At 37.5% G+C, this 14019-nt stretch overlaps 1 protein-coding gene across 7 annotated transcripts in view; it reads left to right on the top strand.

Moving 5' to 3' along the window:
• Positions 1-14019, top strand: part of APC (APC regulator of WNT signaling pathway) — a 100196-nt gene that overhangs the window by 44445 nt on the left and 41732 nt on the right. For all 7 annotated transcript variants that reach the window (XM_065045394.1, XM_065045398.1, XM_065045397.1 and 4 more), the window contains exons 3-5: positions 6321-6405; positions 7372-7573; positions 12720-12828. In XM_065045394.1, the coding sequence (XP_064901466.1) occupies positions 6321-6405; positions 7372-7573; positions 12720-12828 (396 nt within the window). The remainder of the gene's footprint in view (positions 1-6320; positions 6406-7371; positions 7574-12719; positions 12829-14019) is intronic.

Raw genomic sequence — 14019 nt, 5'->3', positions numbered from 1 at the left:
GAGCAGCAATATTGTGTTTGATTTGCCTCGTCTTAAGTTTGTTGGTGTGATTTCACAAGAAGTAATATTTTAGCATTATCTTTGTGATTCTAAAGATTCTACCATTATCCAAATTGGTTGGATTTTTTTTTTTTTTTAGCATTTAGGTGGTGTTATATATAGTTGCTGACATTACTTCAGACAGCATTCTTTCTGAGCATAAAATCAGATAACGTTAGTTGATCTGACAGTGGGCTTCACTAACAACTTAGTAGACTTCAGTATGTGGTTACAGCAGGTGACAGCTCTTGACCATGCTGGCACGGAGTGTATATTTTTCTTTTAGAAAATGACATTGTTGGAAATTGAAATGAACAACGTCATTTCACATAACAAACACTTTTCTACGAGGTTAAAAGTTGAGTTGCTGCAGTGTTTCACCTCGGTCAGCAGTGCTGTCGTCGTTGCTGTCATCATTTGGGCCTCCTTATAGGGCTGAGCAACAAGAGTGTTTGCTTGGTGCTTCAGGCAATTAGAAGGGCTCCTACCAAACTTGATTAACTAGCAGTGGAATTTGCAAAAATGTATGGGAGTAAAGGGCCTTTTCCATAGCTGTCACTTGTTCCCTGTGAGTGCCGTCTTGCGTGTGACAGTATTAAGTCAATGCCAAGTTCATATGGTTTTAAGGGGTCATGTAGGACCTTGAACTTAAGTTTATGCTGCTTATAAATGTATAGAAAATAGTATTCTGGTGTCTGTCTGCCCCGCTGTTTTGATATGTAATGGTTTTGTTTGGTGATGGATGTGCTTTTAGTATGTTACTTTTTCCTGCCCTTTTAAACCAATAGTAATTGAAACAATGTCCAACACCAGGTTGAACTTCAGAAATCACTTCCAGTTCAGAGTGTATATTAAGTTCTCAGAATATTGATTTAAAAACATGAGCACAAATTCTGTCAGGAATATTCTCATTCAAAAATACTGTTGATTTGGTTAAAAATAATAGTTCTGAGTCATTCAGTGTGCATTATTGTCAACTGGTGTGGTGCGTAGATGTCAATTGCTGTCTGAAACAGTGTGAAACAGTCTGAAACACCTTCTATATTTGTGCAATTACACTATTTTTATACTCAAATGCTGTAAATATAGTGGTAACCAAGGGAAGTGTAACCTAAAAAACCTAAACTGAAGGATATTTCAGTTTGGGTTTTGTTTACAAACATTAAAGGAAATACATGGTGAAGTCTCTGTGTGTGTGTGTATATATATATATATATATATATGTAGATGACAGAAATGCCTCTTTATACAGGCCCAAGTATAGTTATTAGCTTAAAGGGATGAACAAGTATGAAGAGTGTTTTACTAAAATTGATGGATAGACTCATGCTTACCTTTAAAAGGTCCAGGAGATTTCAAAACCTTTTGTTTGCTTACTGTTTCAGCTGATACTGGCCTGGTGTATTGCTTCCAGCAATTTAATGTATTTAATTTTCGTGACGATTTTCACATGTTCTGACATTTGCTGAATACACAAAACTCTTTGAAAAGTGAATACTAGCGATAAAGCTCTTTCCATTTTGGGGCAGGGGGTGGATCTTCGAGCAAGTAGTGTTTACAGAAAACCAAATGTATCTGATTTGTTTGAATTGTCATGAGTGTGCCTTCCTGCCAAAGGAGAGGTATATGGCTAAACCAGAATGTCTTTTTACAGATACTATATATTGAAATATTTCTAAATATTAATATTTATACCTGTAGTCCTAAAAATTGAGTGTACTTTTAGATCTTAACTCACGGGGAGTTGAAATCTGGCATTGTTAGTGTTGTTCCCCTACAGTTTTGTTCTTTATTAACAGCTTGATCAAATTCACAGCCCTTAAGCAATTTTATTGACAATCACTACCACTTAACTGGGTGCATGTACTGTTGGTTAAGGTGCTTTTCTTCTCAGTAGTTTTCCAGTTACCTGCTGATGGGTCTGATCTGTTTTATTTGTTTGTGAAGTAGTTATAAGGTCAGGACTGTATTCACAGAGTACAAACAAAAGAAAACAAGTGACATTGTTTCTGTACTTCACAGTCCAAAGACTGTGAAGACAGAAACCTTTTAAAATTATTATGAGTCATGAGGACTTATCCTTTTCCAAAAGCATTCATTTGTACTTCTTCTGCAGGACAAGATGAACTGGGTTATATTTAAGTGACCATTAAAATAATTTGACTTACATTCTTTAAAAGAACAGAAAAGAAGTTTTGCAGCCTTCTGTATAGGTACATTTATGTTTATGTGCTTTATCAGTAAGTCACTAAGCAAAGAATTTGCGTAGAATAATGCTATAAACCACTACTAATTTATTTATTCAGACTTGCATAACTAAACAGAATATAAATTTAAATTTATTTAAATTGATTCAGGTTTAGTTGTGCAGAATATTTTATACTATTTAGCAGACATGATATCAAAAGTAATATAAAATTATTGTGGAAAAGTACTGTATTAATCTTGGGGGATATCAAGGTTTAAGGCAAGGCAGCAATAAACTGTGGCAGATGCTCCCTGTTATCCCCTTTACCTCTCACCACCCCTTCCTTTAGATCACAAAGATGATAAGAAAGATAAGGGGAAGGGAAGAAAGGCTTAGACTTAGTTGGACAGTTTTAAAGGTTTTACTAATGCTACTAATAAATAGAGAATATATACAAAATACACAAAACCAGTCTGGAGTGCTGGATGTGGAGCTGGCGCCACTCAGCAGCAGAGCTGGGTGTGCGGAGCTGGCGGCTCCAGCAGCTGCAGCTCAGGCCCCGGAAGTCACGGGCGGCACTGCACAGCAAACCGGAAACTGGATTTCAGGGATGCGGGGCCTGAGGCCTGTAGGTCACAGGCAGACAGGCACGGTCCTCTCTAGATGGCGGACACGGTCGAAGAGAAGCGAGACCCTCGTGGTCCCATCTTATATAGGGGGTATGATGGTTATGGGATGGAATACTCAGCTGGTCAGTTCTAGTCACCTGTCCTATCCACCCCTCCTCAAAAACGCCCCTCTCACAATGGAATGTGGGAAAACTTATCAGTCTTTCTTGGCTACCATAGTGATAAATCTAAACATGAGCTTCTTCAGCATTCCGTTGGTCTCTTATCAGCACCAAGTACAGCATCCGAGGAAAAATATGCAGGCTAAAACTCAGAGAAGTACAGCCACCTAGAAGAACTTAGCTGAAAGAAAAATCACTAAAAGAGAACTGGTCTTGTTTTTAACAAAACCAGGACAGGAGGAAAAAATGGGAGAACTCTACGTAAGCAGCATTAGTGTTGAGTCTTGGAGTTATAATAAGTGAATAAACAAAAATGTGCATTATCACAGTAAGAGATAACTTGCGTTTCTCCAATGGGTTATTGCAGAAGACTTTTCTGTTCCTTTATTCAAATAAAACAGTAAATTCCCCAATTTGGCATTTTGGCACACTGCCTCGTTTCCTAGCAGTACTTGGCCCCTAGGCTGCAGCTGCCTCTCTAACCTTTGTCTGCTTCGTCAGCTTAGATTTCAAAGTGTGCTGTGATTGAGTTTGAAACTGATGTCATAGCATCCATAATAGCGTTGTTACCTTAGCAATGATATTATAGAAAAGAAGGGAGGAAAAATAGAAAAGAATGCTTTACCTACTAGCTTGGGAAAAAAAAAAAATGCATGTGATGTAGAAGAAAAGAGAATAATTTAAAATCTGGAAGTTACAACTTAAATTAATGAATTGTAGCAGAGAAAATTGTGAAATATGATCCCGTATGCTAGTGTTTTAACTGTTGCCAGAAAGCACAGTCCCTATCTGCCTGGACACTTCACTTGTGTAATTTAGTAGCACAGGAAAAGGTGACAGTATTTCCATTTAACTGTTCATATTGGCTTCTGAAGCAGGAAGACTTGTTATGTAGGAAAGTATTCTGAAGTTACCATTTCTGAAATAGCAGAACTGCCACGCAGAGAGGTGAGAAATGGGCTTCTGAGAAGGGAACAGGAGGAGGCGTTGGAATTTCGGGTTGGGTTTTTTCCTTGCACCAAGGTGCTGTTCTCAGAGGAAAGGGATTCATTAGTTATTGCTAATTTTAACTGAGTTGACAGGTCTTGAAGAAGCCTGTAAAACTCCCAGGACCACTCCACATATCCACATTGCGCTTTTAGGCTTTTAAACTAAGACTGATGTCTGCAAATGTTATCTGCCCTTATGTTAGATAATGTAGCAGTCCTCCTTTGAAAAACACCACATTACTTGTTTGTCTAACTTTGCTGACAAGGCAGATGTTATGTATAGAGATGGCTGAGCCGTATGGCTAAGGAAGATGCCCTTGGATGTACTTAAAAGCAAAAGCTCAGTGGAGATGTGTTTCTGAAAACAGTGGTTTTATCACACCAGACGTGATACTGAAGGCTGTGCCAGCATTATCAGGTAGTGCAGTAAGAGCAGATCTGTGACGCATTATGTGAAGGACTCAATGTGCATACTATATATGTTGCAGGGGATTTTCTTTTTGGACTAGCTCCAGCCAGGTCCTGTGGTGTGAATGCCCATTAACAGTCTTGAGTGCAATTGCTGGCTTGGTTTGCTTGGAATAGAATTCAGTTCACACTTTGCAGTCACCCTGCAATGTGAAACAAGTGCAGTTGGTTGGGCAGATGGGAGTCTGGCATCAGGCTGATCCAAACTAAAATGTAAATGTGACCATGCACCTCAACTCCAGTCAGGCAACATGTAAACTGGGAAATTTGGCCGCAAGGTTATTGCCACAAAACAGTATAAACATAATTAGTGTGTCAGTACTCCAGTATTACTCTTCCTACAGTACTGGCATCTCATTACATGGTTGGTGGCAGCAGCGACTGTGCTGCTACCGTGTGCTCTTAGTCTAGTGTTTGCAGATTATTTCTCCAGAACCCTCTGTAGTTCTTTACTCAAAATATTTTTCTTTCCTCCCCTGCCCTGCCTGCCCCCCCCCCCCTTTTTTTTTTTCTTTTCTTTCCTCCGTCTCTGTACAAGAACACCATTTTGAATACAGGAATGCTCAGCAGTGTGTTGGTTTGAAGAGTATCTTTACTTATAGATGCTGGTTTTTTTTTCCTTTGAAAAGAGCAAAATGCATTTTAAGGTTACCTGTGCAAGTTGCAAGAACTATTAATGTTGACAGTATGGTATGCTAGGCTCCTAAAAAAGCAAAATAGTCATGTGGACATATTTTGCATCATTGAAAATTAATTAATTTTCAGGTCTGGTCAGAAAGTACAATTCTGATTGTAGAGTCTATCTATGAAAAGTAACATGCCCTGCTAAAAAGTCTTGACTATTGCTGTTTCTAAAAATACTTTCTATGGCACAGTATGAAAAATTGTATTTTAAATTCCTGTAAGGGCTTTTAGCTTTGTGGCCAGTCTTTTCAATTTATTTTTGCTATTGATGTATCTGCTATTATGATATAGAAGAGGCATTCCCTAACTTGCATTTGGTTTTCTCTCTGAATTTAGGCGTGGGGGCCTACAAGACCCTTTTAGTATAGCAGTCATTGTTTATTATAAATCTTTTTGTGCATTAGAAGTATATTCCTTCAGCTGTATAATTTTATCATACATAGTTTCAGTAGCACACAGCAATGTTCTTGGCTTTAAAGCTTCAGCTGTAAGAAGGAGTCCTAAATCTCTTTCTTGAAGGTGTGGTGGTAGTAGTAGTAGTAGTAATTAGCCAAATAATATTACACCATGAAGGAATCTTAAGTCTTTTCCTTATAGGTGTGGTGGTTGTATCATTGGTAGTGGTAGCAGTAGTAAGAATAATGTGACTGTTCTTGCTGGTTTACACGGTTGCTAAAGCATTGCAGAAGATAAATCTGGGGGATTACTTCTGCTCTGCTGTATTTGAGATTTTAAAAATGTGACGCTCAAGATAATTTTGTTACTCTTAGTTACATATCCAGGTTTCATTTTTACAAGGTTATCTTCAGGTACACAAATGGAGTAATCTAACTAATTTCTCTGTGCTTTCATTTCTCCATCTGTAAACTCGAAATAACTGGTATTCACTTTAAGAACTTTTAAGTTAGCCAATAGATTTCACTATCAGAGAGAATGAGTTACTGAGGGGTATACTTTACACCATGACTGTTTGGGGAAATAGTGTGGATTATATTTGATGGCAGTTAAAGGTATGACACCTGATCATTGATTACACGAAATACACTTTACAGCAGCATCTCAGTAGCTGTTACAGAAATGTGCACTTAAGGGCAGAAAAATACATATTTACCTTGTGGTTTATTGTTGTAAAGATTTCTTAATTAAGCTTAATTTCTTACAGGAGGTGCTGAAACAGCTACAAGGAAGTATTGAAGATGAAGCAATGGTGTCTTCTGGACAAATAGACTTACTGGAACGACTTAAAGGTAAATGTATAATTATATTGTAAGTAGGTTCATTTGTTTCTCAGTTGTTTGTTCTTTGAGATAAATTTTTTAAACTCAGCTGCATGTTCTTTCCAATGCTGACTTTGATTAGGGATAGACTTGGTGCCTGTAATTTTTGCTAAACATTTTAAGACACATTCTCAAAAAAAAAAAAAAAAGAAAACGTTCCTATGCTGCTTTTGTGCTTTTGCTACTATTACTTTAGGGGTTCATATGAATTGCTTTTGGTATAACTTGCATGTCATTCAGTTCTTCAGAAAAAATACATCTGTTTAAATTAATGATGGATTAGCTCCACCAATTTTCTCAACTTGTTTGGATGCACTGCCTCCTCCATGGCATATTACTGGAATTGTATCTGTCATGCTGCAAATTGATGCCCCCTTCCCTAGAGCATGTGTTGGAATGTGCACCATCCCATTATATGGGATGTGCGGATGTGCAAAGCGAGCCCAGACCACTGATACTGCATGTATACATCCATTATCCCTGCCACTGAACCAGAAATGTCATAGGGAATGTCTATGTTTATGGGCCGTGTGGTGAACAGAGTTGTCATCATTTACGTGACAATGAAGCATCTGCAGGGTCTCTGAGGAAGAAGCTATTAAGAAGTGGGCCACGAGAACAATCCATATCATGTTTATGCAAAGCTTTACCCATTTCTTAAGTCCTCTGGGAAAGAGGCAGGCAGGTTCAGTTGGGGATGCTGTTCTGATTGTCAGGATTGCAGTTTGGCTGTCTGCTCAGACTACTAGTGTTCTCCCAAGTGTACCATTAAGATTGATTTTGTTTCACATTGTGTTCTTCGGTGGTTCCAATGCAAAATGTTTCCATCACAAAGTCATGGAGTTGTTCGGGAAATAAGAAATTAAGGTAGAAATTATCTTTTAAATTTGTGCTGCTGAACGTCAATTTTGAAAGTGTTTGCTTTTTCTTATCCAGAATTGAACCTGGAAAGTACCAACTTCCCTGGAGTGAAATTAAGGCCAAAGGTGTCCGTGCGTTCGTATGGGAGCCGGGAAGGATCTGTGTCAAGCCGTTCAGGAGAGTGCAGTCCTGTTCCCATGGGATCGTTTCCACGAAGAGGATTTATGAATGGAAGCAGAGAAAGCACTGGATATTTAGAAGAGCTAGAAAAAGAGAGGTAATTTTCTTTGTTTATTCATCCAGTATAGATTGACTTATAATTTTAACGTGTAAGTTTACTGACATACCTAGTATTTAGCTATAATGCATATGGCTTTGATCACTGGTGTGTTTATCTTGACAGGTGAGGAAGCCAGGAATCTGCATTATATTTAGATGCACAGTAAAAAAGTTTAAAACACATCATACAATTCCTACTGCTTCATCGTATATGCGCTTCATTGTTAATCTTCGTTGCTGAAGGTTATTTTATTTTGATCAGCAGATTGTCAACATCTGAAATATATTTAGACAGTGGGAGGAGAGCATCCCAGACACCTCTATACCTCATCACTACTATCCTTCAGTGGTGAAACTCCTTACAATGTGATGGTGCAGTCTCTTTATCTTTTTTGCAAATGTTACTGCTGTAACTGGTTGATTAGTTATTTACTGTTATCAGACATTTACCTAGTGATCCTGGTGTCTCAGCAAAAATGTCAGCTAAACAAAATTATTTATTCTGTCTTCAATATGTTGTTCTCATCTGATGTTTTGTGTTGACAAAATAATGAGATTTCTTTTCTTGGAGGCAGTGATGTCCATTTAATAGGAAGCACACACATTCAGACCATAACACAGATATATAGCGCTTTATCAATCACTTGCAAAGGAAATGCAGAGTAAGAGACATGCAGCTGTTTCCACTGAAGACATTTTTATGTCTTAAAATGAACCTGACTAAAGTCCCAGATGTTTTCAGAGGCCTGCCTATCAGACAGGGTTTCGTAAAGATCTGGTTGTTGACAGCTACTTAATAGGATGTCACGCTGGGGGCTGCAAAACAAAAATAATAGCAACACAGTATTTTTATGTCTAGTAGTCATGAACAAGCAAAAAAACCAACTTTCAAAACATAAAACATGGTGGGCAATAAGTGGTTTGTGGGCAGCCCTTCAGAAACCTCTCCTCTAAAGGGCCTTTCCTACACTACTTGTTTGTATTCTTCCAGTGCTGTTTTTTACTGCTTGCGATACTAAAATCTTTAAGTACAGATAGGACTTTCAGTTACGGTTCAAGTGAACTCCAGGTCACTTGGAACAAGGAGTATTAATTTATAGAAGCTGAAGTTCTTCATGGTGGTTAGCAAATCTGATGTAGGATCTGTGATTCTTTCTGACTCTCCTGAATTCTAAGGTGATAAGTTCTTTGGACGTTGCTCTCAGTGATAACGACAGTGTAGGCAGTGAACTGGTATTTGTTCCAAGTAGTGCTGAAAAAAGGCGATAAGGATATTTTTATTTCAGATGAGCTTTAGGCAGTGTTACTGTTGCAGCTGACGGGGTAGAGATTTGTGCTGTGAAGACGGTCTGTATAGGCATGGCCAGATCACATCTGGCTTCATTATTAGTGAAATCATGGATGATCCAAACTGTCGTAATCTTCATGCTGTTTCAGGGGTTGTGTAGGGCATTGGCAAATTAATGAGATGTTTATTAATAAACTAATTCACTGTTTGTTAGTGTAAACAACTTAGAAACAAGAAAAAATGCGAAATTTCATTTGTATTGAAAAAATTACTTAAGCTTAGCTAGAAGTGATCTTCTGAGGGGAAGAAAATTAATCAGATGGTTCACTTACCAGAATGAAGATATATTTGTGTGCTTGTTTCTCATTTGCTTACTTCTCTAATTTCAAAGCCCAAAAAAAAAGAAGAAAAAGTAGGAGGTGTGTGTTTTTAGGTTACCAATTTATAATATATTATTTTAAAAATATCTCCTGCTTTCTCTCTGGCCATTTGTTGGGTGTATGTGGTAAGACACTGTACCAACAACTGAACTTCTCAGAGGACACTGCAGGTCACTTTTTGTGTTGGTTTACCTTTTGCAATTTAGTGAATTTAATAATCTCACCTTTGTGAAATAAGATTATAGTCTTATCATAAATTGTTTCTGAAAATGTTTGTATACCGTGTTTATTCCTTCTGGTTTACACCACTCCTTGTTTTATTTTCTTAATGTTGATTTTGAGCATTTTCTCTCTCTTACATCCCTTTGACTAAGTGACTTACCTAAGTCTTTACAGCATCTATCAGCAGTGTTTTATTTTCAAGATCTTATCACATTCTAAATGAAGTGACAATATTAATTATCTTTGTAATTCACATAATGCAAGTAGGGTAGCATACCGTTTGTTTCCCTTTTCCCTTTTAACTGGGCATAACATTGACATAATTATGCAGAAAATATTTCCAAAAGAATAAACCAGTTTTCTGCATTCATTCAGCTTAATCTATTGTCAGGAGCTTCAAAAATACACCACATTAGAGAAGTCTTTAACCACCCTTCAGAAAAGCAGTTCAAATGGTAAACTTTTTGTTAACTCATAAAAATAAGGTTCCAGAAGTGTGCTTCTTTTGCCCTGTTGCATTCTCATTGAACTTGACAGCGTATGACAACAGAATTTTCTCTGATACTGTGAAAGTCCTGATATAAATTTTAGGGTTTAAAAAGGTGGAAAGACCCAGCTCGGTTATTCCATCACTTTTTTTTCCATAATCAGTAACACTTCTGCTACCTTAAATGCCCTCCTAACCTCAAGAAGTTCCAGAAGGCTGAGAAGGAGCTATACTTCTGGTTGCTATAGTGTCGGATAGTCATGTGGGTGGGGAGCAGCTTATCAGACACATCTACAGAGACTTGCTGCTTATTTTCAAGGAAATAGAAGTGCAACCTGCTACAGTTGTACCAACTCTTCAAGGCTCCTGCTGAGAGACCTTAAGACATTGTTAAAACCTGAATTCTCATGAAGCAGTGATACAAAACTAGTAATCTCAAATAAAGCATTACTCGTAAGCAAAAATGACACTATTACGTTAAAGGAGTTGCCTTCAGGTCATACATTATGTTGTTTATGGAGCACTGGTGGTTCCTAAGTTCTCTTCTTGGTTCTAGCATCAACTGTCCATGTCAAAACAGATAGAATGACACAGTGTCTCATAAACTGAATAACCCCACATTTCACAAGAGAATCTTAGTCACATGTTCACTTAGCCAAAAGTAATCCCTCTGGCTTCTACTACCAGTTCTTTGACATCCAGATGCAGAATTAGTCCTTTTACATTTGCAAATCCTCATACAGTAAAAATACTTTCTATAAGGATTGCATTAATTGTGTTTTTGCAAATTAGATTTCACAAACTGGACACAACTGACGCGTGAGCACCCAAGGTGGAAAAAAGGGGGAGTCTTGCAGAATGTGATCAGGCGCCCAGGGCGTGTGTTAACAGGAGGGGCAGGTGGGAGGCCAAAAATACCTACTTTCCTCACAGGCTTCCCTGAGCACCATCTGTTAGCTTTTCTTTCAGTCTTTCTAAAGGACTTAAGGAATTCTTGCCAGCCCCATCCCTGTAGCTGAGGAATTACTCTTTTCCTGTAATCCTGCTACACTTACCTGCCATGGTATGGTAATTGTCACTTATTGTTTCTTTTAATCAATTTTGATTGTATACTTTGCTGTTGTTAAAGCTGCCCAGTAAATGACTCAGTGTGTAGTCTTGAGATTCTTAAAATAATTCTGTTTCAACATAACTGTTGAATCAAATCTGGAAATTTGTGTAATTCTATCCATGTTTTAAAACATTTAGCACTCTTAAATGTGTGTAATTTTTCAGTCTCTTGCAATTGTAATGAGGGATTTTGTCAATTTTAATTTTCCATTTGAACACTGGTCAGGCCACTTGCATTGGGTATGGAATATAAAAGTCAAGTCATCAAACTAGTTTGAAACACTTTTAAAGCAGGAACTAGGTCGAACAGATCTTTTAAAACACGTATTGTTGAATTATTTATTCTGCGTGAAGTTCTCTCCCGTGCATGTTTGAGTATCTTCATCTCAAATAGCGATTAGGATGCATTATCAAAGTAGTCAGGGAAGTTTGTGTTTTTTGTTGTATGCTGTGTTTTTGTTCTTTAACAACTTCCAGTAATTATCTGTAATGTGTTCGTGTGCTTGATAAATGTTCATTTAGCTCTTGCTCAGAAAATCCACAACCTGTGTTTAGAGAGGGGGATGCAGAAGTTAAATTATGGGGACTAATACTGGAAAAGGTTGTATGCAGCTCTCTCTTCTCTGACTAAGTCTTAATTTTAACATTTCCATGAATGCTAGTGAGCAGTATTAAATTGTTAGAAGGCAGAAGAGTGCTCACAAAGCACATTTATAAGAAATCAATAACTTGTGTATAAAAAAACCGAAACCAACCAGCCAACAACAAAAACCTCACCAAAACCAATGACAACAACAAAACCAACCAAGAGTGGGTTTTCTCTATACCCCTCCTAGCCAGATTTTGCCTGAAAATGTTAATACCTTTTGAAAGTGTTGTAACAGTAAACACTATATCTATATTGATAAAGTTTACAACTGTGTAAATGTAGTTCATGCGAGATTGATAAAATAGTATATAAAATTTGTTAATAGATTATTTTCTTCTGCATATATTAATTTTCCTCATATATTATTCAGGAACACAGTATGCTTATGGCACCTATTTAAATGTTTTAAACAATTGCAAATGTATCCTATCTATAACATTTGATGGAAAACACTCTTTGAAGTAGTTTTTAATACTCATAGTAATACCTTAATTTTGTGTGTGTTACCCATAGTTTTGGTAAAGGTGGCAAAGTTAGGAAGGAGACAGTGTGAAGATGGATGGGAATTTAATTCAGTAACGTTATTCAGGGATGTACATGCTCCTACAAAATTCAGGCCCTTAAATGTAGTTCGATGCATTGTACAAAGCATATTGTTTAAAAGAGGCAGGATACAAGTTAGCACACGACTAACTTTTTTGCTTTCACAAAATACCTCAGCTTTAGGTTTCAAAATGGTTTTGTAGAGCAATGTAGGTATTTTCCTCTTCTATAGATGTGGTCCTGATATACAAGAAGCTAGTGACTTGATTAGCAGAGAGGAGTGGAAAGGTTGTTTAGCTGGGACCAGGGAACTGCCCCCACCTTCGCAAATGTCTGCTTAATGCCCTCTTCAAACTTTGTTTTTCTTTTAAACTTCTTTTGTGGATATCAATGCTTGTTTCTGTACCCACATATGGTAATGAGGTCTTTATCTAGTGAGACATTTCCTCCTTCTGTTTTTAATAGATCTCTTTTGCTTGCGGAGCTTGAGAAGGAAGAGAAAGAAAAGGACTGGTATTATGCCCAACTTCAGAACCTGACTAAAAGGATTGATAGTCTCCCACTTACTGAAAATGTAAGTACCTTCGGTATGCTTAGTCATGTATCTGATGCTATGGTCTTTGTTTAGATGCTGTGTATATTTTATGAATTTGGTGATGTTCTCTACTATCATTTTAATTTAAAACATATTTATTCACTATGTAAAGCCAACCTTATCCTAAATCATGCATTTTTTCGTATGTAATTTTACACATTAAAATTCATACCTGTCAGTATAAATGCCAGCGATAGAGAAAAGCACTGAAAAGTTATGACAAATTAATTACATGTCAGTACATTGCTTCTATAACTCTCTCCCCAAAGGTCTTTTCTCCATCCATTCTGTTATTTAATGGATTATTTTAGCCTAAGAGACAACTTAGACAGGAGCTGTCAATTAATAACAGCAAGTAAAGTTGTGCTATAGCCTGTGTAGGTGGTGTTGCTCCATGCTTTTACCTTGGCATCTCCAAACTGTTTACATTCAAGTCATAATTATTTCGACTAACGAAGATATCTGATATCATAGATAACACAGTTTTTCCTGTTGTCAGACCTCAGCAGCTGGAATATATTTGCAGTGCATTCCTTGACACATACAGTGTTGGGAAGTCCTGGTTGCCCATTGTTACAGTCGTACCTGATCAGGAATAGTCAGCCTCCTGGAAGTGGAAACAGACAGTGGAAATGTTTCTGTAACTGCAGTGAAGCAGCTGGACTTGAGCAAATCTAACACTGAATTGTAACTGAGCTTATCAGAACCCCAGAAGCAAGGCAAGGAGGTCTGAAAAGGATCTTGAGGAAGGGCAGTCCCTCCCCAAAGGCACTGTCAGCTGTATCTGAGTCACTCTGTTTTAGGTTTTAAGATTGTCTACCTAGTTTCATAGGTAATCAGTTTAACTTATCTCTTCTTATGATTAGAATGTCTTACTTAACATCTACACTAAAGCTCTTCCGTGCTACTTACTTCAGCCACAATAGAGGGACAGTTCCCATTCTTTTTTCCTGCTTTTCCCATATTTGTAGATAGATGATTGTCTCTTTTTGACTCTCTAAATTGACCTTGGGGAAGTCTGCTGGAAGGACCGCTCTTGGAGACTCATTTGCAAACTGAGTAATTGTCCAAAACTAGTGAAGTGCTTTGCTCTTGTCTTGAAAAACATGTCAGTTGTAGTGTCTTCTCTTAAGTTGTGTTGTGCATGAATTGAGCACTTGTGCTTTTTCC

The sequence above is a fragment of the Columba livia genome, chromosome Z (assembly GCF_036013475.1).
Source record: "Columba livia isolate bColLiv1 breed racing homer chromosome Z, bColLiv1.pat.W.v2, whole genome shotgun sequence".
NCBI classification, from domain to species: domain Eukaryota; kingdom Metazoa; phylum Chordata; class Aves; order Columbiformes; family Columbidae; genus Columba; species Columba livia.
This window is presented reverse-complemented; position numbering and strand designations above follow the sequence as displayed.